Genomic DNA, 24,294 nt, shown 5'->3' on the forward strand with positions numbered 1-24,294 from the left:
TAAAAAAACACACCACAATACTCAGGTGAGGATTTTTTTAAAAAGTAAAAAAGAAACAGGTTAAATTATATCTTAACACAATACATTAAAAACGTTATCATTTTAATAAGGAAACAATATGAAAATATTCTTGAGATAGTTTATATTATTTTTTTTCTCATACTAAGCTTTCAAACACCCTTGATATATTTACACTTCTGGCACACCTCAGTTTGGACTAGCCACATTTCAAGTGCTTAAGACCTACATGTGGCCAGTGGCTGCTACATTGGACAGTACGGATATAGAGTGTGCGTATGTGTTGAGGTCTGTATATCATTTATGTTATAAAGAAGGCTCGCCTATACAGGGTACAGATTGTGCCTTAAGTTCTTATCTTTACTAAATGTAGTCATGCATTAAACTTCCTGTAAGTGCTAAACCAGAGTGGGCCAAGTAGGAAACAGTTAATACTGATGTAGTAAAGAAAGGCTAGGATCTTAGGATATCACCGTGGATACAGAAATACACCCTCCTTTCAACTGTGGGCACAGCAGTGAAAAGACAGCTTGAATTCTATCTACCAGATGAGACACGGTGCTAATGATTTCGCAGTGGATATTAATGCAGTATGAGTGAGTTCAATAGTAAAACAGAAATGAAGAAAGATAAACTTACTTAAATTTGTAGCTCTCTCGCTTATTATTCACAAACCCATCTGCCAAATCACGAGGTAAGATAATTTCCAAGCTAGGTGTTAATTTTTCATCTTCATCTATGGAATAAATCTGCAAATATGAAGACAGTGAATATAAAATGGTAAATTTCAGGCTTGGACTATGACCATGTTATTATGATGTGCATGGCAATTTTATTAAAAAAATTATACTTTTAAGATAAAAAGTCAAAACATAGTATAAGTTGGATAATTTTCCTCTTTGAACTATGTGCAGACTCAGACAAATATATGAAACTGAACAAGGGGTAAAAACCCAAATCAATGCTCCATCAAAGCTCAGCTCCTCTGACTAACCTAATCTTCAAATCTGAACATTTGAGTATCTCTGTTGTTGAGAAACTAATAACCCCGAAAACAACATATTATCTAAATATTGCTGTGGAATGATGTACCAGAAATTAACTTTTTACTACAAGCAACAAGCATTGCTGAGCATTTACAACATCCTAGACAAGAAGGTAAAAGGACAAGGTCTGAGACTTCCCAGAGAGCTCAGAAGAGCGCTCTAATTTAAGTTATGTTTAAAGAAGCCCAAGTTTTCATGAGACGTATCCAGGCATTTGAAAAAGGCATGTGGTTTCAAAAGACACACATATTTCATGTCTTTGATGTCCTTTTCAAGGTTCTACCCCCAGCTCAGCCGCTAATTAGCTAACGACCTGGAAAAAAATCACTTCACCTCACTAAGCTGATGCTGAAATGAAGGGTCTTAATCAACCCCCTTACAACTGTGGTATGCTCTGTCTTCTTGGTTGCCTGCTCCTCTACTTATTGGCCAGGAAAATCAAGCGTCAAGCCTATAAAGAGGTCACATGGAATAAAGAAAAGCGTAAGATATTGTGTCCAAAAACCTGGGTCCAATGCTGACCTCAATTTACCAGATGTGTGACCAGCTGCCGCATTCAGAACCTCCGTTCCTTATGGCCTCCCTTACGAGATTGCTGTGGGGATCACATGACGTCATGGAAATGGGAGCATTTTGCAACGCACCATAAAAAATGTTAGTCATTAGAGTCACAGGTTTTTAAGAAAGACTTCTTGTCTTTAACCAGGAAATAAAATTCTTTCTAACAGCAATACTTCCTGTTTAAGACCCATTAGATGCTTGATTATGGGGGAAGGTCAGATTCCTAAACAAGCAAAAGCCTACCTAAATCTCCAGAAAATCTAACTGATTTTCCTAAGCAGACTTTCATTGAACACTCGCACTTAAAATGTGAAGAATCTGTGTAAAGTGAAATTATCTGTAGAAAGTGATGGCATCAGGTCCAAGCCTTTCTGGCCAGGTTTTCTCAAGAGACATTTAAAAATTATATCCTGTAGGGAATTACATTTAAAAAAAAAAAAAAAAGATTAATGCCCAGACTGGTGAGAAAAAGGGGTAAGACATGAAACATACAGGAAGGAGGGTTGCCACACATTAAAAACAACAACAACAAAACAGCAACAGTAAAAAATCCTGTAACACTCTGCTCAGAAGATAAAAAAGACCATCTACTAGAGTGGGAACAGTGACATCCACCACGATCATTAAGCCAGTCTTTGAGGCATTAAGAAGAGCCCCTTATAACCAGAAAGCTTGTTTAGTCTAATAAATTGACTTTTACCCTAGTCACAAAACTATGTGAGATAGAGGAGGTTTTTAGGACTAGAAGAAAATTAGGTCTAATGAAAAGATTCTGAAATATACAAAGCACTACCCAAATGAAAAGCACTGCCATTATCAGAGGTTCCTCTTATGTATTTTCTGATTTATTAATCTATAAATTACTATAATTTCATTGACAGTGCCTTAGTAAATACAACTAATGAAGTAGTGGAGCCATAAAATGAAGAGGGGAACCCCACTTTGAATCACTCTTGGTTTAAAGCTACATACAGCATTTCCAGTTTGAGAAACAACCATACAATCTTTTGGGGGCAAAAAGTTAGGATGCTAAAAATAAAATTTCTAAGGGAGAGCAGGGATACACTAATTCAAAATTTGTTCATCTGTGCTCTCTTATTTTTGCCTATGTGGCAAAATGTTGTATCTCGGTAAGAAATCTGACATTATTAAAATACAGTATGACACCTAAAAACACTTCCTGCAGTAACAATCTACTCCACAGAATCCCACCAAAGAAATGCAAAAAAAAGGAAGGCACATTAAAATATCCAAACACTGCATTTTAAGAAAAGAGAAAGTTCAATATTAAATCCAAGATTCTCTACCAATCCACCCCCAGCCCTGCCTCCATCCTCGCACATTACTGTATCCAAACACCTGCTTCTGAGGCCAAGTCCATGTAGATAAGTTCAACATTTTTACTAAGAGTCTGGGGGGGGGGGGGGCGGTGGACAACAGATGTTACAAATACTTTTTACATACGATGCACTTTAAAAAACCTTCTTGTAAGTGCATGTAAGAGGAGAGAAATTGGAAAGATATCCGTGACTCCTTTCTACACTGCTTTATTCCTTTTTTTAAAAAAAAGCCAATATTTTCTTTGGAGTCTCTCATGCATCTTCTCACGCGTTCCAGGAGTAAAAAGAGTGATGACAGAGACACTATATTCTCTTTGTTTTAAATACATTAAATTACAGGAGGCAAATGCTAAACTATGAGATGCTGTGATGTTACATCTATACATGTGCCGTGTAGAAGTATAGATATGGGATAGAGATAAAATATTAATAATATAGCCACTCCTGGGACTGATTAATATGACTCAGATTGCCGTTGCCTAAATCCTCACTTTGTGAGGCAAAGGGTTTTGTCTGAAGAGCCAAGAGCTTTGGAATCAAAAATCCTACGTTAAAATCAACATTCTGCCACTCATGAGGTGGGTGGCTTGGCCACATTACAGCCTATCTGGGACTCAGTTTCTTCAACTATAAAATGAGGAAAATGGCATGAACTTTGCAGGGTTCTCCCCAGAGCCAGGGATAATGTAGACAACGCAGGTGCGTGGTAAGAATGACTACGCCCCTTGTCAAGGAGAGAAAATGCTCTGAAACATTTAAGAAGCATTAATGTGTCTCTGCCCAGAGCAAGGGCAATGTCTTAACCTTCGTTGTGCCGTCTGAGCTTTGCGCCCCAGAGGAAGCACCCAGGACCTGCTCAGCTAAGGTTTTCTGAATAGCCAGTGCATGTGTAGGCTTTGTGTCAGGGTGTATAAATACCTATTGCGTAGGCAATGAGTCTATGTCCACGCTCCCGTGTCTGCTGCAGAATGAAAATACAGCCCACGCATTCTGAGGGCCGCTGTGTGCAGTGTACACTCCGTGTATCTGTATTTGAACGCAGCTCAGAAATGTATGGACACGCATCTCTTGCTTGCACGCTTTGCTTTGCCTGAGTGTGCGAAATGGAAGTTAGGGTGTTTGCACGTGTGTGTGGTGTGTGCACGCGTGTGTGTGTGAGTGTGCGTGTGCGCGCGCGCGTGTGAGTGTGCGTGTATGCGCGCGTGTGTGCATGTGTGTGTGCGCGCGTGCGTGCAGAGATGCGTGGCCATTTCCCAGACAGGCGCAGTAAGGGTGCGTGGCTGAGGCCCAGTCTATGCGGGAGTACAGACACACCTCCGGGCACGCGCGCACACACGCACGCACACGCACGCACACACTGCGTGAACAGGTGTGCGCAGGGGCCAGTCTGTGCTCTGTGCGGGGCGTGTCTGCGCCCACGGGGCTTTGCTGGGCGCCGAGTCCCGACAGCGCTGCGCGGGTGTCTGCGTGGCCGTCGGGGCTCCTCGGACCGAGCGCTGGCTTCCCCGGGGCACCCCGCGCCCGAGCCTTCCCCTCCCCCCGCGCCCCTCTTCCCCCCGGGGCCCGGGCCCCACGCGTGCCGCCCCTCCCCGGGCCTCGCTGCTCCGACCCGTACCCCTTGTGGCTGCTTCCGAACAGTGGGCTTCACCCTGGCGAAAATCTGGATGGTCTGCTTCACCATCTCCTCCCCCGCTCTGGGCTGACCCTTGACCTCTCAGGCCCAGGCTCCCCGCACTTCCGACTCCCACCACCTCCAGCGAGGGCAGCCTTAGCAACAGTAACCAGGGACACTACCCAAGGATCAACGCGCCAACAGGGCCCGCCTCCTCTCTCTAATTGGTTGCTGACGGAGTGGGGCGGTGCCGAGGGAAGGACAGAGGGGCGGGGCGGAGCAGAGAGGGGCGGGGCCGAGCCGGGCGGGGCGGGGCCGAGCGGGGAGCGCTGCGCATGTGCGCGTCGGAGGCCTGGGCTGCGGGCTCTGCTCCAGGGCAGGCCTGGAGAGTGGTTAATGGGGTGACAGCCACCATGCCTGTCTCTGCTCCTTAATCCATGCTTCCCCTGTGCCAGCGCTTCTTTTTGGCACTGAAGGCATTCTGGTTTTTATTATTCATTCACTGCGTAAATGGCACTTGATCTGTGACAGCACTGCTCTGGCTGCAGATCCTGAGCTGAGCAAAACTGCCTCTGCCCTCTGGGAGACGAAGACCCGAGGCGGGATACAGATTTTCAATAGGAAATTAGAAGTTACGTGGGGTGAGCGAGGGGTTCTGTGCAGGGTACCTCATCTAGCTCGGGGTCAGAAGAGCCAGGACTGGAGAAAGGGGGACTTTCCCATGCAATGGTCGTATCAAGAAAGAATGGGCGCCCTGGCACTGACGCTGGGAATGTAAGTTGGTGCAGCCACCGTCGAAAACAGTATGGAAGTTCCTCATAAAATTAAAAATTGAACTGCAATCCCAATCACTCCTGGGTATATATCCGAAAGGATTGAAATCAGGATGCCTAAGAGATATCTGCACTCCCATATTTATTGCAGCATTAGCCAAGGTATAGACCAATGTAGAGTCCACTGATGGATGAATGGATAAAGAAAATGTGATATATCTAATAGAATATTTTAATATATTATATATTATGTTTATATCTATAATGGAGTCATGTATATGTGTGGAGTTTTATATATAATGGAGTTAACCATGTATAGCTAAAACAGATGACATTGAGCGTATCTACGGATAACATGTTCCAGGACTGCATGTGAAATGTAAATGGAACTGATTTTCATATCCTTGCAAGACAGAAATTGCCTTTTCTCATTGTATAAAAACCATCGCACTCATGCTAAAATGACACCCAATGGGCATTAGAAAATGTTAAATCGATTTAAATGTAAAATGGAATATTATTCTGCCATAAAAAGATGAGATCCTGCCATTTGGCAATAACATGGATGAAACTGGAGGGCATTATGCTACGTGCAATGAGTTATACAAATAAAGACAAGTACTGTATGATCTCACTTGTATGTGGAGCCTGAAAAAGTGGAACTCATAGAAAGAGAAAGCAGAATGGTGGTTGTCAAGGGCTGGGTGGGGGAAATGGGAAGATATTGCTCAAATGGTAAAAGCTTTCAGTTATAAGAGGAGTAAATTCTGGGGATCTAATTTACGGCATGGTGATGATAGTTAACAATATTGTATTACATACTTGAAAGTTGCTAAGTAACTAAATCTTAAATGTTCTTGTCCCATATAGAAAAAGTTAATTATGTGAGGTGATGGTGGTGTTAGCTAGCCTAATTGTGATCATTTCAAAATATATATATGTATCAAATTATCACATTGTAACCCTAAAACTTATGTCAATTATATCTCAATAAAGCTGGAAAAAATAAATAAGAGGATGAGCAGCTCAAAAGACACTGTTAACACATGAAAAGATGTCCAACATCATTATCCACCAGGGAAATCCACATGAAAACCGCAATGAGATATCACCACACACCTATAAGGAAGCTGAAAATAAAAATAATGACAAAACCAGATGCTGACAAGGATACAGAGAAACCAAACCACTGACATATTACTGGTGGGAATGTGTAATGTAAAATGTATCATGACTAATGGTACAGCCACTATAGAAAGGAGTTTTTCAGTTTTTTACAAAACCAACTAGGCAACTACAGTAAGGTCCAGCAATTAAGCTCATGAGCGTTTATCTTACAGAAATGAAAACTTGTGTTCACACAAAAATCTGCGCATGATTGTTCATAGCAGCTTTATTCATAATAGGTCCAAACTAGAAAGAACCCAGGTGTCCTTCAACCAAAGAATAGTTAAATAAACTGTGGAATACTATTTAGCAATAAAAATGAAGGCACTACTGATAAATATAAAAACTTGGGTGAATTTCCAGAGACTTATGCTGAGTGGAAGAAGCCAGACTTGAGTTAAATGCTGTATGATTCCATTTTTATAACATTCTTGAAATGACAAAATTATAGAGATGGAGAGCAGATTAGTGGTTGCCAGGGGTTAGGGAGGCAGGGAGGGGGTGAGGTGGCTATGGCTATAAAAGGATCCTTGTGATGGACTGTTGTGTGTCTTGACTGTGGCGATGGTCACAGAAATCTACCCATGTGATAGAACTGCATAGAACAAAGCACACACAAATGCACAGACACATGAGTGCACATAACACTGATGAAACGTGAATAAGTTTGAATGAGATGGATGAATTATGTCAACGCCCACTGCCGGATTGTGACTCATGCTGCAATGAATGTGGGAGTGTGGGGATCTGTTCAAGATCTGGATCTCCTGTCCTTCAGAAGGGAGACAGCCTAGGTGTTTGTATATACAGAATGGAATGTAATTCAGCCAATAAAAAGGAAATCCTGCAATTTAAGATAACATCGATGAAACTGGAGGGCGCTATGCTATGTGAAAATAAGCCAGACAAAGACAAATACTGCATGATATCTCTTATATGTAGAATATATATGTTTGTGTGTGTGTGTGTGAATATATACATATATATTCACACACACACACATATATATGAAACAGAGAGTAGAATGGTGGTTGCCAGGGACTAGGGAGTGGGAGAAATGAGGAGATGTTGGTGAAAATGTATAGACTCCCAGTGATAAAATGAATAGTTCTGAGGACCTAATGTACAGCATGGTGACTATGGTTAATTACACTGTATTGTATACTTGAAATTTTCTAAGAGAGTAGATCTTAAGTGTTTTCATCACAAATAAAAAAAATAAAAAAAGTAATGGTGATGGATGTATTAATTAACTTTATTGTAGTAAATATTTCACAATGTATATATATTTTGAAGCATCACATTATATGCTTTAAATATACACAATTTCTTTTTCAACTATACCTCAAGAAAGCTGGAAAAATAAAAACTGGGCAATTGGGTGCATGGTGCAGGTACTCACCTGGACAGGTGAACAGATTAGAGAGGGAAAGGGGGAAATAAGGAGTTGGGGGCGTGTTAAATTTTAAGTACCTGTGGGACTTCCACAGGTCGTTGGATAAAGCATAGGAGAAAGCTTTGGTTGAAAATAAGGATTTGGTAGTCATCACAGGTTTTTTCCAAAAAGCAATCATGTCACTCGGGAGGACTGAGGCTGCAGTCCCAGCACCGAGGGTTGGAGATGGGAGAGGGGCTGAGAGGCCAGAAGGAGCACCCCGAAGGGCCTGAGGGCGGAAAGGGAGTGTCCTATGGTGGAGGCCGAAGGAAAGGAAGACTTTGAGAGGTTTTCAACAGTGTGGATACTGAAGAGGGTGTGCTGAAAAACGTCCATCCAATGTAACAACTAGAACGTCATTAGCAACGTAGACAGCGGCTCCGGTGTAGTGATGGAGCCAGAAGTGAGACTGCAGGAGGCAGAGGGACCAGTGGGAGGGAGGGAGGAAAGGAGGGAGCGGAGCAGCCAAGACAGGCTGCCTCCCAGGAGGTGGTGGTGAAGTCCTGCAAAGGGGCCAAACAAGGGGTGAAAGCTTGAGGAACCCAGGGTAAGAAAAGCTCTTTTATTCATCTCTAAAGGGGTAAAGCCAATAAAGAGGGGGAGGTTGAAGGGGCAGGAAGGAGAGAAGATAATGATTGTTTGCCCCAGATGAGCAATTGGCATTACACCAAGCCGGTGCTGTGGAAGAGGCGAGGGACCAAGGGTATTCCAGAAGTCCACTGTAAGTGTAGAGCCATGAGGTCCGGGCTGCTTGCTAGTGGCCTTTGACGTCAGGAGTGTTGTGAAGTCAGGAAGGATACCTACGGGTCCAGGTTGTGGGGTCTTTACACCTCCTGTCTTGAGCTCCAGTCCTATGATCAAATGCATTGATAAGAAGGTTCTGTGGGCTCAAATCTTGCTTCTGCCATACCTAAGGGCATGACATTGAATAAGTAATTTATGTTAAATCTCAGTTGTCTCATCCAAGAAATGGGGATGGATAGTAACAGCTCCTTGATGGAGCTGTTGCGGAGATCATGTCGGACATGCAAGTAAAAACATTACAATGGTGCCTGGCGAACAGAAAAAGCCCCACAGCCAAAGGCTTCTGACCTCTGGACAGGATTCCTTCAATTGTAAACACCTCCTAAGGAGCCGAAACTATGGTATATATGTGGATAAGACATACTGGGGATTGCAAAATTGAATACTTCCTGGGGCTAGACTGATGGTGCAAGTGTGTCCAGCAGAGAGGTATCTCTGTGAACTGGAGACCATTTACCTCTAACTAAAAACATTCTCTTCAAAATGGCTCAAGCACAAGGCTGTTTGAATAAAGCACATTTGTTCCCCCCTCCCCCCCTTGTTTACAAATTCTGTTTCTGCTCCTGGAACAGGCCACTTTAGGAATTCCCAGGCCCCGTGCCTCTGACAGGTTTACCTAAATCTCACACACAAGACCCTAATGGGTGTAAGTTTTGAGATTAAATCTCCAAGTTTTGGTGTCATTTCCACAACTGGGTACATTCAGTATTAATATCTGCACCTTATCTACTTGCTTAAATGTGGTAATTAAGATGCCTCTCAATTGTTGAAAACACTCTTGAGCTCTGCATTTGCCAAAACAACATATAATTGCAGCAGGCAAATTAGCCAGGGCTTTAGGCCTCAAATCTGAAAGAAATTAAGCTGTGTCTGAAACGAATTAGTCTATAGGCAAGTTGGCTAGTTTCTGTTTGTATGTTTTTTAAGAAAAATGGAAACTCCAGGGCTAGTTTTCAACTATCCCTTTAGCTGTTGGTACCACAACTACAAAAGGCATCATTTTTCTTTGTAAGTCTGAAGTGGGGCCCGTTAAAATGTTATGGGCTGGCAATTTTGATATTATAAAATATATGCACATAAAATTAACTAATTGCAGTAAGCTCCCCCTTCCCCTACTTTATCTGTGGCTTTGGGGGATTTATGATCATTCGTTCTAAATCTTTCATTGCCACGACATGACACCCCTTCCCCCCAATTATCAGATGAGCAAGCGTGTTTAGAAGGGAGCGGTGGGACCTCAGGAACAGGACAGAAAACATTTGATTCTAACTTACATCTGCTACTAACTTTCTCTGAGAATCAAGACCACTAGCCAGAATTTTACTGCTTCTGGGTAACTAACAACACAAGTAGAACAGAAGCCAACTGGTGGGAGGCGTCTCTGAGCTCTGACGAAAGCCGCTCTCACCCGCAGCGCAATCTCAAGGGTATGTTTGGGTCCAAGGGCTAGGATGTCAGGCATGGTTCTTGAGTACCCCCGATGGAGGATTTTATGGAAAGGAATGAAAAGATGGGGAAGAAAGCAGATATTTTCTGTGCCGGCTGCTGGTTTTTAGAGACCCCCTTCTCTCTGAGCCCCCCGTCCACCACTCTTACGCGTGGTCAATACCCGAGGGAACCCTTGTACTTACTCCGTTGTTTCTAAATCAAGGGGAGGGCACTGCATTTTCTGGTCCTCATTAAATGCTAAATAACAACAACATGCTGTCCAATGGCAGAGCAAGGGCACCACAGAGTCCGTAATATGTAATTTCAGTGAAGAATTTTCCTTCGAGAATAGGCTCGGCTAATTTAAAGCATAATTTCATTAACATAAGCATCTCTGCACGCAGCAGAGTGGGATTCATGCAACTTGCCTAGCAGTTGGGTTTAGGGGGTCCCAGCGGGAAGCGCTGGCTCGCCCTCCCCTTTCCTATCAGGTGGCGGCTGCGACTCCAGCAGCGCCCTGGGCCCTCTCCCGGGCTCACCCCTCCTGGCGGAGAGGCAGAGGCCCCTTTCCTCCCGCTCCGTCTGACTCTCTTCCTGCGGCCCTCCTGGGGCTCCCCTGACAGCAACATCAAAGGCGTTTATGGCTGGGAGCTGGTGGCCAGCCACACGGAATTACAGCCCAGGCTGTCCCGGGATTACAGTGTAGCGCACGAAGCAAATGACAGTGCCATGGCGCAGGGGAGAGGCTGCGAGGCCTCGGGCCCCGAGTGGAAACTCTGACTTTGTGTATTTATACGCGGGCTCCTCATAAACAACCTGAATGTTTCCCCAACATCCCAGGGAAGCAAGGGATGGGCTGAGTTAAAAATAGCCTGTCTTCTGAGTAAATTACCCACCCTGCCCCCTCTCCTCGGGGTGTTTACTTGAACGTGTTTCCCTGCATATTTCAGAATTATAAGAAATGCTTCCCCGCAGACAGCACAGCTTAAGACATCAAAGACAATGGCTCACACAGCGGAGGTCCCTTACCCAACGCATTACTGTTGCCACAAAATCCGGCCACTCCGCACTCACCCTGGACCTAGCTGCTCAGCAGCCCAGTCTCTCCGGATCTCTGCCCCTCCTCTCCCGTGCCCCGCGCAGCCTCCTGCTCCGGGGCTGTCGCCTCCCACGCTGCACAGAGCCTGCTGACACTTTGCGTGCCCAGAGTGATGCCTCCTGTCTGCACACCCCGGGAAAGCGTCCTGATGGACCCCCTTGCCCAGGCTTGACCCCAGGTTTGCAGCCTGTTCCCTCCTCTGTCTCAGGTAGCTAGATCCAGTTTCCAAATCCTGAGGATCTTGCCTCCGCCATATATTTTGGCTCTTTCCCACCAAGCCCCTGCTCGGTACGTCCTGCCTTAGGGTGCCGCTCTTAGCCCTCCCAGAACCAGCGAAGATCTCCTGCCTGCTTTTCTCGCCTCTCACCTTGTCCTTTCCTTTATTCCATCTTCTACACCTGCTACCAGCTTAGTGATAAAAGTCAGTCACATCACTCCTTCCCTGTTACAAATAGAAACTTGTCCAAAGAGCCTTCACAGCCTGGTTCCAAACTGTCCTATGTCCGTTTCATAGCCCTTTCCCTGTCCTCAGCCCCTTCTTCCCTGCCCCTGTACTCCTGCCACCAATTTCCTGCAGCTCCCAAACAGGTCGGGCTTTTGTATGTCTCCATGCCTTCGTCGGTGCTGTTCCTTCTGTTCCCGGTGCTGTTCCCCACCTTGTGTATCAGGAAAACTCAGCCCACCTTTCAAGACCCAGCTCAGATGTCATCTGCTCTGTAAAGACCATCACCCCCTTCTCTCCTAGGCAAAGTGAGTGACCCTCTACCTGTCCCTTTGTAACATTGCCCTGTCAAGGTTACCTGTATGTATCTGTCCCCGCAGCGTGCCAGGGATTGTTTAAGGGCTTTGGTTTTTCTCATTTATCTCTCTGCATCCCCAGTGACTAACAAGGTTTTAGACACATACCACAGGTTTCTACATGCCCCCTGAATGAATGAGTGAATGCCTAACTCATTGTAAAAAATCAATAAAATAAAATCCCTGCAGTTTAAAATTTTTATCTGAGGTTCATATTTCCATAGTGAAAATTACTCTCTCTCCCTCTCTCACCCAAGAGAACAAAGATAACTTACAGACTGAGTAGACACCGAAGGAGGGAAAGAGTTAGAAACAAATACGGCATCACCGTGTGGATTTCTGAACCCCCTTTCTTTAGGCACGAAAGGATGCTTACAAGTTTCCCGGGGTGATAGAGAGAGCGCATTAACCTTTGGAGGATCGCAGAAAAGGAGTGTTGTGTAGAGAAGCAAACTAGTCCATTGTTAAATTAGGCCGTTTCATCTGGGATGTCTGGGAGGCATTGAATGAATCTGGAAATGAACTTGATTTTAATTTAAAAAGCACGCACCATTTACGAATAGCCAATTAAATGGTGATTCACCTTCTTTTGTTTCGAGTTAAAAAGGGTTTGTTCAGATAACTGACAAAGGAAGCCTTTGGCACTTCAATCAACTGTTCTTTCTCTTCTAGGATTTCTCTCTCTGCTCCCCTCCCCCCCAAACACCAAAGAAAATTCCCTCATACACAGCCAGGTCCACTGTCCCCCAGCCTCTTCTCCCAGCCCCTGCTCACCGCTCAGGCCCCAGGTGAAATGTCACTGTCCCTGAGAACCTCCCCTGATCCTCTCAGACCACGGCCAGAGCTCAGCTTCGCGGGCCCTTAGCTCCGGCACACGCCGAGTGTGTACGTACATCACTAGGCCATTTATTACTTACAACAGACTCTCCTCTCTCACCATCAGATTCTCAGTCTGTGTACGCGGTAAGGGCTTAATAAACAGGGATTTGGTGCAAGATGATCCATTTGTTGACTTGATGGAAAAATGCCCATGGGGGTGAGAGGAATCAACATTGTCTTAGAACGCATTCCCCGCAAACAGGCACTGAGACAAGCATTTAAATGTCAGGAGTCTATCTGGGATGTGATCCCAAGACAGGGAAGGAAAGAAAACCAACGGCTGGTGCATCTATGGGTGGGTTATTATGGTGGGAAACTAGGGCACGATCCTGCCCAGGACCTTCTGAAAGGCTGTGCATGACACAGTTCAGCCTTGTTCCCCTGACCAGTGAGGGGTGAGCAAGCTGGAGTATTTATCCAGCAGCTCTGGCTCTTCCTTATTTGGGGGATACTGTTGGGGGTATAAATAGCACTTCCAGCCTACCTGGTGTGCCAGTGCCCTGACTTTCAGAGAACACCCTTGGGCAGAGAGGGCCATAGGTGCCAGAGCTCGATTGCAGAGGTATGTCCACCAGAGTTGCAGTGACATCTGAGTAGACCAAGGAGATCTGAATGGGTCGCCAGCGATGCCTTCTACAGTGAGCACTGTTAATGTGGGTTTTCTACATTTAAAAAATATATATATCTTTATTGATTTCAGAGAGAGGAAAGGAGAGGGAGAGAGAGAGAGAGAGAGAGAAACATCAATGAGGAGAGAGTCATTGATCGAGCCCACAACCCGGGCATGTGCCCTGACCGGGAATCGAACCCCGATGGCCTGGATCCTAGGTCGACGCTCAACCGCTGAGCCATGTCCAGCTGGGGGTTTTTCTACATTTTAAAAATGTATATACATTTGTATAGTTGTAAGTCTTATATAATTATCTACCTCTAAGTAACAGGATCTACCTCTAAGTAATAGCACTGTGTCTTGTGCAGTCACAGGAAACCACGTGAGATTCATCTGCTATAGCAACACATGACATCCAATCTTTGTATAGACGCTTGGACCACCTTACCAACCAACCATCCCCTTACTCAGTATTGCTCACCTACCTGATTGATGATCTCTGGTCTATGTCTGCATCATGTTTATGGGGTCAACATGTAGTTTCAATAATACTCAAGTATTTTTATATATTAAGCATCTGTACTATACGACTTATTTTTATGGGTCAGTTGCTAAGTCAAGTATTAACTGTCCTGAGCAACACTGATATCCATCTAAACACTGTGCTTTTTTAAGTGCCCCACGCTCAAAAGAGTTTGGGAAATCCTGCCCTGAAGTCAATGGCATCCCATTGTCTGTTGAATTAAGACCATCTTACCAAGCCACTCAAGACACTCCACAAATTAGCCCCAGCACTTCCCACTTTTTCTCCAGATGGAATCACTACCCTCTCCCTCCACACGGCAGGCTTACCCACTGCACCCATGTTCTTTGTTCTTCCTCCTGCCCCACATCTCTTCCTCCCATCCTCAACAGCTGCCCATTAATCTGCTTTTCTTTTAAGGTCCATCTTAAATTCCATACGTTTCTTCTCTCATCACATTTACAAAGTGATATCTCCACTCTCCTGCCTTTAAGCCCCTTGCCCCTGTGTGCACTTTTCTTGAAGCTCCTTATATAGACTGCTCTCTGGTATAGTTTGCAGCGAAAATGCGTCACTCTACCCTAGCCGGACGTCTTTCTATTAGATTTCGTAAGTTCCCCTGAGGGCAGGAACTCTGACTTTCCCATTTTTGTATCCTGTTCTACCTTGGCAGAGCGCCTGGCACATAATACTCAAATATTAAATGTCTGTTGAATTAAATTCTTAAAATGTATTTTTAAATTTACATACAGTAAAATTCACTTTTTAAAAAAGCACAGGGCTGTGAGTTTTGACAACTGCATAGGTTATGTAACCATCACCATAATTGGGATGGAGGACAGTTGTATCACCCTCCAAAAATTCCCTCATGCTGCCCATTGGTCCTCAGATCGTCTCCTCACTTTGCGCCCCTGACAATTACTGATCTATTTTCTATCCCTATAGTTTTGCCTTTTCCAGAATGTCATAAATGGAATCATAGAGTATATATATATGGTCTTTGATTCTGGCTTCATTTTATTTCATTTTATTTTATTTTATTATTTTATTTTATTTTATTTTTTTCCATCACCATTTATCCCCCTTATACCCTCTTCCACCTCCCCCCCCTCCCTTCTCCCCTCACAGTCACCACACTGTTGTCCATGTCCATGAGTTCTTTCTTTTTTTCCCCCTTTTTTGCTCAATCCTGCCACCTCCCCCAACACCTCCACCCCCCCGCCCCCCCCGCCCCCCCCAGAGCTGTCAGCCTGCTCTCTATCTATGAGTCTGTCTCTATTTTGCTTGTTAGTTCAGTTTGTTCATTAAATTCCACATACCTGTCATTCTCTGCCTGGCTTATTTCACTTAGCATAATGCTCTCCAGGTCCATCCATGTGTCACAAAGGGTAAAATTCCTTCCTTTTTATGGCCAAGTAGTGTTCCATGGTATAAACATCCCATAGCTGTTTTATCCACTCATCTCCTGATGGGCACTTGGGCTGCTTCCAGACCTTGGCTGTCGTAAATAATGCTGCTGTGAACATAGGGGTGCATATATTCTTTCAAATTAGTGTTTCGGGTTTCTTAGGACATATTCCCAGAAGTGGGATCACTGGGTCATAAGGCAGCTCCATTTTCAATTGTTTGAGGAAACTCCAGGCTGTTTTCCACAGTGGCTGCCCCAGTTTGCGTTCCCACCAGCAGTGCACTAAGGTTCGTTCCCTTTTCTCCACACCCTCGCCACATTTGTTGTTTGTTGATTTATTGTTGATAGTTAATAAGATCACATAGGTTTCAAGTGTACATTTCTGTGACACATGATGTGGATATCGCATTGTGTGCCCACCTTCCTAAGTCAAATCATCTTCAGTCACCATATATTCGGCCCCCTCTACCCTTTACTACCCCCTCACCTCTCGAGCGATCGGAATTGTCACTCTCCTAGTGACAAGTGATGCTGTGCATCTCTTCCTGGGCTTATCTGTATCTTTTTTGATGACTTGCAAAGTTTTGTCCACTTTTGAACTGGGTTATTTATTATTATCATGTATGTGATATATGATTTGTAGATATTTCCTCCAAGCCTGTAGCTTATCTTTTCATTCTCTGAATAGTCTTTCATAAAGCAAAAGTTCTAAAAATTTTGATGAAGTCTAACTTATCTATCATCTTTTTATGGCTCATGCTTTTGGCGCCTGTTTCTAATCTAAGGTCTTGAAGATTTTTTTCTCCTATATTTTTTCCTAAAAGTTTTATGGTTTTCCGTTAATAATCTTACATTTAGACCAATAATGCATTCTGATACAATTTAAAATAGTTTTTGTATAAGGGGTGAGGTACCCTGGGGTGAACCGAATGACCTTGGAAGACAGTCTGCTTTATTACACCCTGCTTTCCGTTCAGCCACTGCAGGTCTAAAGATGCTCCAATGTCTTACATCAGGGTTGTAATTCTAGTGAGCACCTTTGAGGCTGGGCAAACTGGAACTGGAGAAAGGGTTAATTCTCATCAGATAAGCTGACTGCAAGGAGTTTTAATCAAGAATAAACAGCACAGATACTGAAATATCTCATCCTTACTTTGACAAGTAAGTATTGGTTGGCAAAATCAACACACGGTATGTGTGTTTATATGTATGAATTCACTCATTTACACACACACACACACACACACCTATAGACTCTTAAATATTTCTGCTTTATTGCCTCTCCCTAGAGCTTTAAGCCATAATTCTACATGTTCGGAAATTCCAGCTACCCTTTTCCCAGAGGCGGGAGATTTTGGTTAGTGGCTTTACAGTTTGTCACAACTGTCACATTATTCAGTTTATAGAATGTCCTTGACTCGGGTAGACCAAAGATGGATTTTCCATTACATCACTTAGAAATGGATAGGTCTTTCCATAAACACACTGAGACATTTTATCCCGACTTTCACTTTTTTATATTTCATTTCCATTTTTTAATGGCACTTTTGCTGGCAACCAACACATCCCTTTTGGCGCCGCTGACAGCGTCGAGAAGCTTGCGCACATTTGTCTTGCCCTGAATCAGCCCGAATGGCAGTGTGGGCTCTGGGCCAAGCCCGCTGCATCGGAGGCCTGAGGCATCCCCATCACCCCATCACCAGGAGACCCTCAAACGGAGTGGGAGCATCTTTAATTTCTTGGATTTAGGATTAATGACTTTCTCACTGCTGTCAATTCTTCAGTGTTTATGGGTTTACTTAATGTAATACTATCATGCTTGCTCCTAGAATATTATCTTGGAATATGAAAAGCAGTTACATAGGTCAGCCTTTACAACAAAAAATAACACAGAATACTGACTCTGGAAGACTGAGTTACTCATTCCAACTCTTCACAGTAAGATTACATGCCTGTACCCCTTCTCCTTGCAGGTTGGCACTCCCCGCCCCCCCCAGGACAAGGGGACATCGGAAGGCGCTTGCTTCTATTGACCGTGAGCGTGGCCGATGGGATGTAGCGAACACAGGCTTTCTGTGCTTACATGGTCGGCTTGCCCCATGCACTCCTGTGATCACCATCAGAAGAGCACGGCTTGGCTGGCTTCCAGCTCTGCAGTTTGGGTCCACAATGCAACGCATGGAGCTGACTCAAGCCTGGTCTGGAACCTGGACCGGATCTAGTCAACCTGCAGCCTGAAGCAGAGCCAGCCCACAAGCCAGTGAGTAAGAACAATAAAATGCTTCTTGCTCAGAAGCCACTGAGTTTTTGTCACAGTGTTAGTATAGTCATCGCTGACGAATACACGTACGTGTCTCCAGTCATGTTTCCCAGGGACAGGAAAGTCAATGTGACACCCAGCACACATTGTTATTTGCAGGGATGAACAAGTGCATATTTGCAGCCATGAGTCAGACAGGTTGTCATCATGTCATGGATTTGTCCCCAGCCTAGCCCATTCTTCAAGAATCTGTTTTGAGCAGTTTCTGAGGATCCTTTTAGCAGAATCAAACTGAACAGAATAATAGAATGAAAAAGCTGTCATTCTTCATTATCTGCACAAGTGGCACATACCAACAACAGAAGCTCTATCAAGATTTTATGATTTATAAATGAGTTCCATGGCACAGGTCCCAAGCTGCAGGAGACAAATGTCTAGACAATAGAAAAAGCCATTAACATTCAGCATTTTCCAATAATATTAAGAGACCCTGATCATTAGCAGTTGTTAAACTGTCCATTCCAACGCTCACCTAGGATCAGCATGGAAACAAGCTGTCCCTTGTTCTACCTTTATCTCCAAAGGAACACAGCTTCTGGAACTCCTTGCTCCATGAATATAGGTGTATTTTGCAGTTACATTACTAGGGTTAGACAAACCTCACAAATATATTTCTGTCCTCTGGGTTAGCTAGATAGTTTTAATTGAAATCTTTTATTATAGAGTGTTTTTTCAAAATCTAAGGACATAGATTGATAGTCCTTTTACCAAGCATGTCTCAGAATATAGAAAGTTTCTAGACCACCTTAAGCCCCAGATTTGTATCTTTAAATATGATCAAGTAGTCTTCTTACTTTTAATGCATCATATGAAAGTCCTGAAATTTTAAAAACAATCACAGGTACAGAAAAGTCTTACTTGACCTTATAAAACATGTGGGTTTGGGTCATCTTCTCAAAGCTCACCTCTCTTTGTCTGCCTTGACTTTTTCTACCTCTCATGACACCATTCCATTATCTCTTGAATCAGGTTATTTCTTTTCTGACTAGCCAAGCACAGGCAGACTTGACAAGGCTTAACTGCATAAGTGGTCTTTGGCCTACAAGAGCAACCCTGAAATGGGGACATTATAGTTGTCTTTTAATATTTGGTGGTCTGTCATGAGGAAGAGGGCGCATGCTTGTCCTGTGTTACCAGGGAAAGAATGGTGCCAGGAAAATAAGAAAAAGTCATAGGAAGGAAAGTTGGGCTCAGTTACAAAGCTTTCAAACAATTGGGACCATCCAGTAATAGAACAGAAAGTGGTGAGCTCCGTGTCAGTGGATATGCTCAAGCTTCTCAGGCATAATAGAGACAGAATTCCTAAATCTCTGAGTACTTTCTAACTCTAAACTACTACGATCTGATCTGCTTGATTCTCTACAGTAATGGGTATGAGTGTCTGTACAGTGTGGGATAACATAGGCCATAAAATTTTTATGATTCTATGATTAAATGGAAAAGACAGGCAAAATTTGTAGTCTTCAATCTAGTACGTTCTTCTGAACTGTCCTGGCTTCCGTAGAATCTAAATTAAAAGATAATGTGTAAGATAAAAGGCATTTTATTTCCTTGCATTCTGCTGATTACTTTTTCTTTTTTTTTTTCCCATAGCCTGATCTCCACCATTGAGAAACGTAAATATGTATATATCTTCATGGCATAGATAATGTTAATTTACTGCCTCCCATGGCATTCCTGAAAGGAACTTATTACCCCCTTTTCTATTTTTTGACCACAACAACTTTTTGGTTAAGTTTCTTTTAATCCAGTTATTAATATTAAGAATGTAGTAAGAAAAATACGTTCTATGTAGGCTTATTAAATCAAGAATATAATTTAAAAGGTACAAAAATGATATATAGAGAAAATTCTCTCTTTTCCTCTTCTTAAAGAAACAAAGGTCATATATTTTAAAAATATTTACAATTTGGTTTGATCATCAGATGATTTAATTTGAGATTTAGGATTCTTGTCTTCTACCTACAGACAATCTTCGGAAAGTCCTTCACTATGATCTATTAATGGTTCACTATCACAGTATTTGAAAAAATATATATTTCCTAAATAATTTTTTGCTAATGAATTCTAGGTTAGCAGTTATTATTTATAGATTTTTTTCAGCATACCAAAGACATCCATCCACTGGTTTCTAGCTCCCATTGCTGCTGTTGAGAAGTCAGCTGTAAGTCTAACTATGATTCATTTAAAGGTAATCTCTTTTTCTTCTGACTACTTTTGAGATGATCTCTGCCTTTGGTTTTCTTTAGTTTCCCTCTAATGCACGCAGGAGTGAATTTTCTTTGTTTATCTTGTTTTTGATTTGTTATGATCCTTAAATTGGAGCATGAAACTTAGATTGATCAATGCTGGAAAATTTTCACCCATCAGTCTTCAAACATTGCTTCTTATTATTTTCCTTTCACTTTTTCTTCTTGAATTCAATTAAACATCCTAGAATTCCTCATTATATATACTCTATGCCCTTTATCTTAATTCTGTATTTCTAGAGTTTTTGCTAGTTTGCTGTTTGTTTATTTCTCCATGCTTTATTTTTAATATTTTTGACCCATCTTCCAATATTCTAAGTCTCTCTTCAGATGCTATTAAACTTATCCATTGAAATATTAACTTGGTTATTATATTTTTTAATTCTATAATTTTTAATTGATTTATTTTCAAACATGCCAAGTCACTTTTTCTGGTTTTTAGTTCCATGCTATAATTTTCAGCTTGCCTTTTTAGGTTGTTGAATACAATAAACAGATTTCTTTTATAGTCTGTCTTTATTAATTCTAATATCTAGAGTCTTATATCCTACTGTTTTCCTTTATATTATATGCATAATGTTACTTATGAGTCTTCTTACTTATAATTTTAGCATCTGTACAATATTCTATAAGCATGATAGTGTCTACACCTATAAAATGGGCATATTCCCACCTCTTGGGGTAGTTGCCTGGCTCACAATGATTAATCTTCTCAAGAGTGTGCTCTAAGTATTTATTTCTGTCCTCCTGTATCTTTGCAATGATTATAACTTTAAAAGTAATGTTTTTATGTAGATGAGGTCTTGAAGAAAACATGGAAAATGAATTCATTTCATAGGGTATTAGAATTGTGTGTGTTTAAATGTTCTGTTATTTACATTTAAATATATTTGTGTAATAAACATAAATCATAAAAATAAAATGAAGTTTCTTAGACTTAAAATGGTAATAGCTAATATTTCAATGAACACTTACTATGTGCCAGGCCCTATTCTAAGCACTTTACATGCATTAGCTCATTGAGTCATCCCAACAACTCTCTTTGATAAGTCTGGTTATTATTCTTATTTTATATAAATGAGAAAGTTGAGGCACAAAAGGGTTAAATAACTTGCCCATGGTCCCACAATCAGTAAGGGGTAAGGCCAGGATTCTAGCACAAGCAGTGTGGCTCCAGAATCTACTTTCTTAACCATTGCTTTATGAAAAAAAAAAAGAGGAAGCAGGAAAAAAAATACAAGAGTATCCAGAAGTATAACCCCACTAGTCTTATCACATCTTCTTTGACAGCTCTAGTACCATTCTGTACTAACCTCAGAGGACTAGAAAAAGAAAGATGGGAAGAGAAAAGGAAAGCGTTCTAGGTACTATGGTTCTATAAGACTTAGTGGCCATTTATTTTGCTCATGGATTCTGTGGGTCAAGAATTCAGAAAAGGTAGAGTGAGCAAATCTTGTCTCTGCTTCACAGTGTCTGGAGCCTTAGCTGAACACTTGAAGTTGGAGATAGGAATCATGCAAGGAGAGTGAAGACTCCTTCACTCTCCTTCACATACATGTCTGACTATTGATGATGACCATTATTAGCTGGGAGTCTCAGCAACTCTCCATGAGCACCTCTCCCTGGGATTTTTTTCATAGGCTAGTATGAGGTTCCTCAGAGTCTACGGGGCTATTTTCCTCTGGAGGCAACTCTTTCAGAGAGAGAAAGATACACACACACACACACACACACACACACACACACACACACACACACACACACACATATATAATGGGAAGTTACATAGCATCTTTTCTACCATGCTCTGTTGGTTGAAGCAGTCATGAGCCCCTACCCAGGCTCAATGTTCAAGAGGTCTGCCTCATTTCTTGATTGTCTGTAACACACTCATCTTTGCAAGGAATTGCACCACATATTAATGGTTTCTGGAAATAATGCTTACCATGCCTCTTGGAAAATCAGGGTAAAATTCACTTCAAATAAATTGACCAATGTGAGCTTAAAAAAGAAACCCACAAGAACTAGCTTTTTTGAAACAAAACAGAAGCCCTTTTGGCCTGAGCAACTTCCTCAAGTTTACTTCCAGTCAAGGGCTTATTATAGAGACAAACAACCCAACCTATCCTTAACCTAGGAGGGCAGTGAATTCCCAGTCGTTTTTCTATTCCTTGGAATTCATATGCTGAATAAAGTGTAGGCTCTATAGAAACAGATTTTAAACTTCTTGAAATCAGCTGCTGAGCCTTAAATTCCCTTGCAATCCTAAGAGTGTTTAGCATATTGTTATGCATATGGAGGCCCTCAGATATTGTTAATTTAGCCATAGTTCAGTTTCCAGTCATGTGGTATAAGATAAATATTTGGCAATACAGGCTGGATTAAATTACCTCTACACAATAGGTCTGACATTCAGATGCAAAATTTCTAAGATCTTGAGCTACAGGAAAATGTATAAAACACTGGGAAATTCCCTGCTATCGCCACACACATAGCGAAATGCTCTCTGGGAAAGCTGACCTTCATTGGGCTACTCCTGATTCGTTGAAAATGTATTTCAACTGAACTAGGAGCCCTCACATTGAACACTCTCCATGGATGATCTCAGTCACTCTTACAGCTTCAGCTACCTCCTAGAAGTGGACGACTCTCTTTCCAACTCCTGTCCCTTTCATGACCTCTAGACCACCCTTCCCAGCTCCTTACTGGAAATCTCCACTTGAGTGTCCAACAGCCAGCTCAACATTAACATATTTAAAGCTAAACTCCAAATCTGCTCTTCCTCCTACTCCAAATACTATTTTATAACATCTTCCTCCCCTTTTGGAACATAGCCAGAAACCTTGGCATCATTCTTGACATTTCCTTCAGCCTTACTCTCCAGAGATACCATCAGTTGCTGTATCCCATCCCACTTGCCTTCTTATATTTTTTATTTCTTAACATTTAAAAAAATTTAATTTACATTTTGTAAAATGCACGCACTTTTAATACGTTCTTCAACGTGACTTAACAAATGTATGTAGTTGTGCAGCCATCCTCACAATCCAGTTTTAAAACCTTCCCAGTGGACCAAAAAGTTCAATTGTGCTTCTTGGCACTCCCACCCTGGCCTCAAGCAACCGCTTACCTGTTTCTGCAGTTATGCTTTTTCTAGAAATTTCATACAAGTGGAACCATACAATATGAAGTTTCTGTGTCTGGCATTTTTGACTTACCATGATGTTTTGAGAGTTATCCATGGTGTTGCATGCATCAATAGGTTGCTCCTTTTTATAGTTCCCAGTATACCATTGTTCCACAGTTTGCTTCTCTATGGGCATTTGGGTTGCTATTGACTATTATGACTAACATTGCTGTGAACATGTTCATGTGAGTCTCTGCAGGTATAGGTTTTGTTTCTTTTAGGTAGCTACCTAGGACTGGCATTGCTGGCTTATAGGATAAATGTATGCTTAACTTTTTAAGAAACTGCCAAGCTGCTTTTCCAATTGGAGTTTCTATTTTCCATTCCCACCAATTGTGTATTTAAGTTCTGTTTTTTTCACATCTTCATCAACACTTGCTATTGTCTACCGTTTAATAGTAGCCATTCTATGAGAATGGAGTAGCAGGGCATGTCATTATCATTTAATTTGTATTTCCCGAAGGACTGACAATGTTCAGCACCTTTTAATGAAATTTGCCATCTGCCTTCGTGGGTGAGCCATCTATTAATACCTTTTGCTCTTTTTTTATTGAGTTGTTTTCCTCTTATTGCAGAGTTGTGAAAGTTCTTTATATTTTCTAGATATAAATCCTTTATCAGTATATGTTTTGCCAAGATTTTTACACAGTTTGTGACTTGCCTTTTCCTTGTCTTAATAGTGTCTTTTGAAGAGCCAACATTTTTAACCTCTTAACTCTTTTGACTCCCCGGTCGCTTCCTTAAATTCAGTTTTGTTCCATTCTTGGCTGAATATTTTCAGAAGCCTACTGGCTAGTCTCTGTATCTCTACATCTGATGTCCTAAAATGCCTTTTGCTTTCAAGGTTAAACACAAATTTCTGAGCCATGAATATGTGACAGCTATGGAGGGGTGCCCCTCAGATCTCCCCTACTGCAGAGAGCCAAGCTGAGAGCCTCCAGCTGCCGCAGCTGTGGATCCACCCAGCGCTCCTGCTAAGGCCACGTCTACTCCAGACTGCCCTGGACAATGACTGAGCTTGGTGGCACCAGAGCCAT

General features: G+C 42.3%; 1 protein-coding gene across 1 annotated transcript in view; it reads right to left on the reverse strand.

Annotated features, from left to right (window-relative positions):
- Positions 1–4,646, reverse strand: part of KIF6 (kinesin family member 6) — a 338,850-nt gene extending 334,204 nt beyond the window's left edge. Inside the window, exons 1-2 of the mRNA XM_087817374.1 lie at positions 4,581–4,646; positions 658–767 (exon numbers count right to left, since the gene is read on the reverse strand). Coding sequence (XP_087673500.1) covers positions 658–767; positions 4,581–4,646 — 176 coding nt within the window. The remainder of the gene's footprint in view (positions 1–657; positions 768–4,580) is intronic.
- Positions 4,647–24,294: the final 19,648 nt, after the last annotated feature.

The sequence above is a fragment of the Miniopterus natalensis genome, chromosome 5 (assembly GCF_054644295.1).
Source record: "Miniopterus natalensis isolate mMinNat1 chromosome 5, mMinNat1.hap1, whole genome shotgun sequence".
NCBI lineage: Eukaryota > Metazoa > Chordata > Mammalia > Chiroptera > Miniopteridae > Miniopterus > Miniopterus natalensis.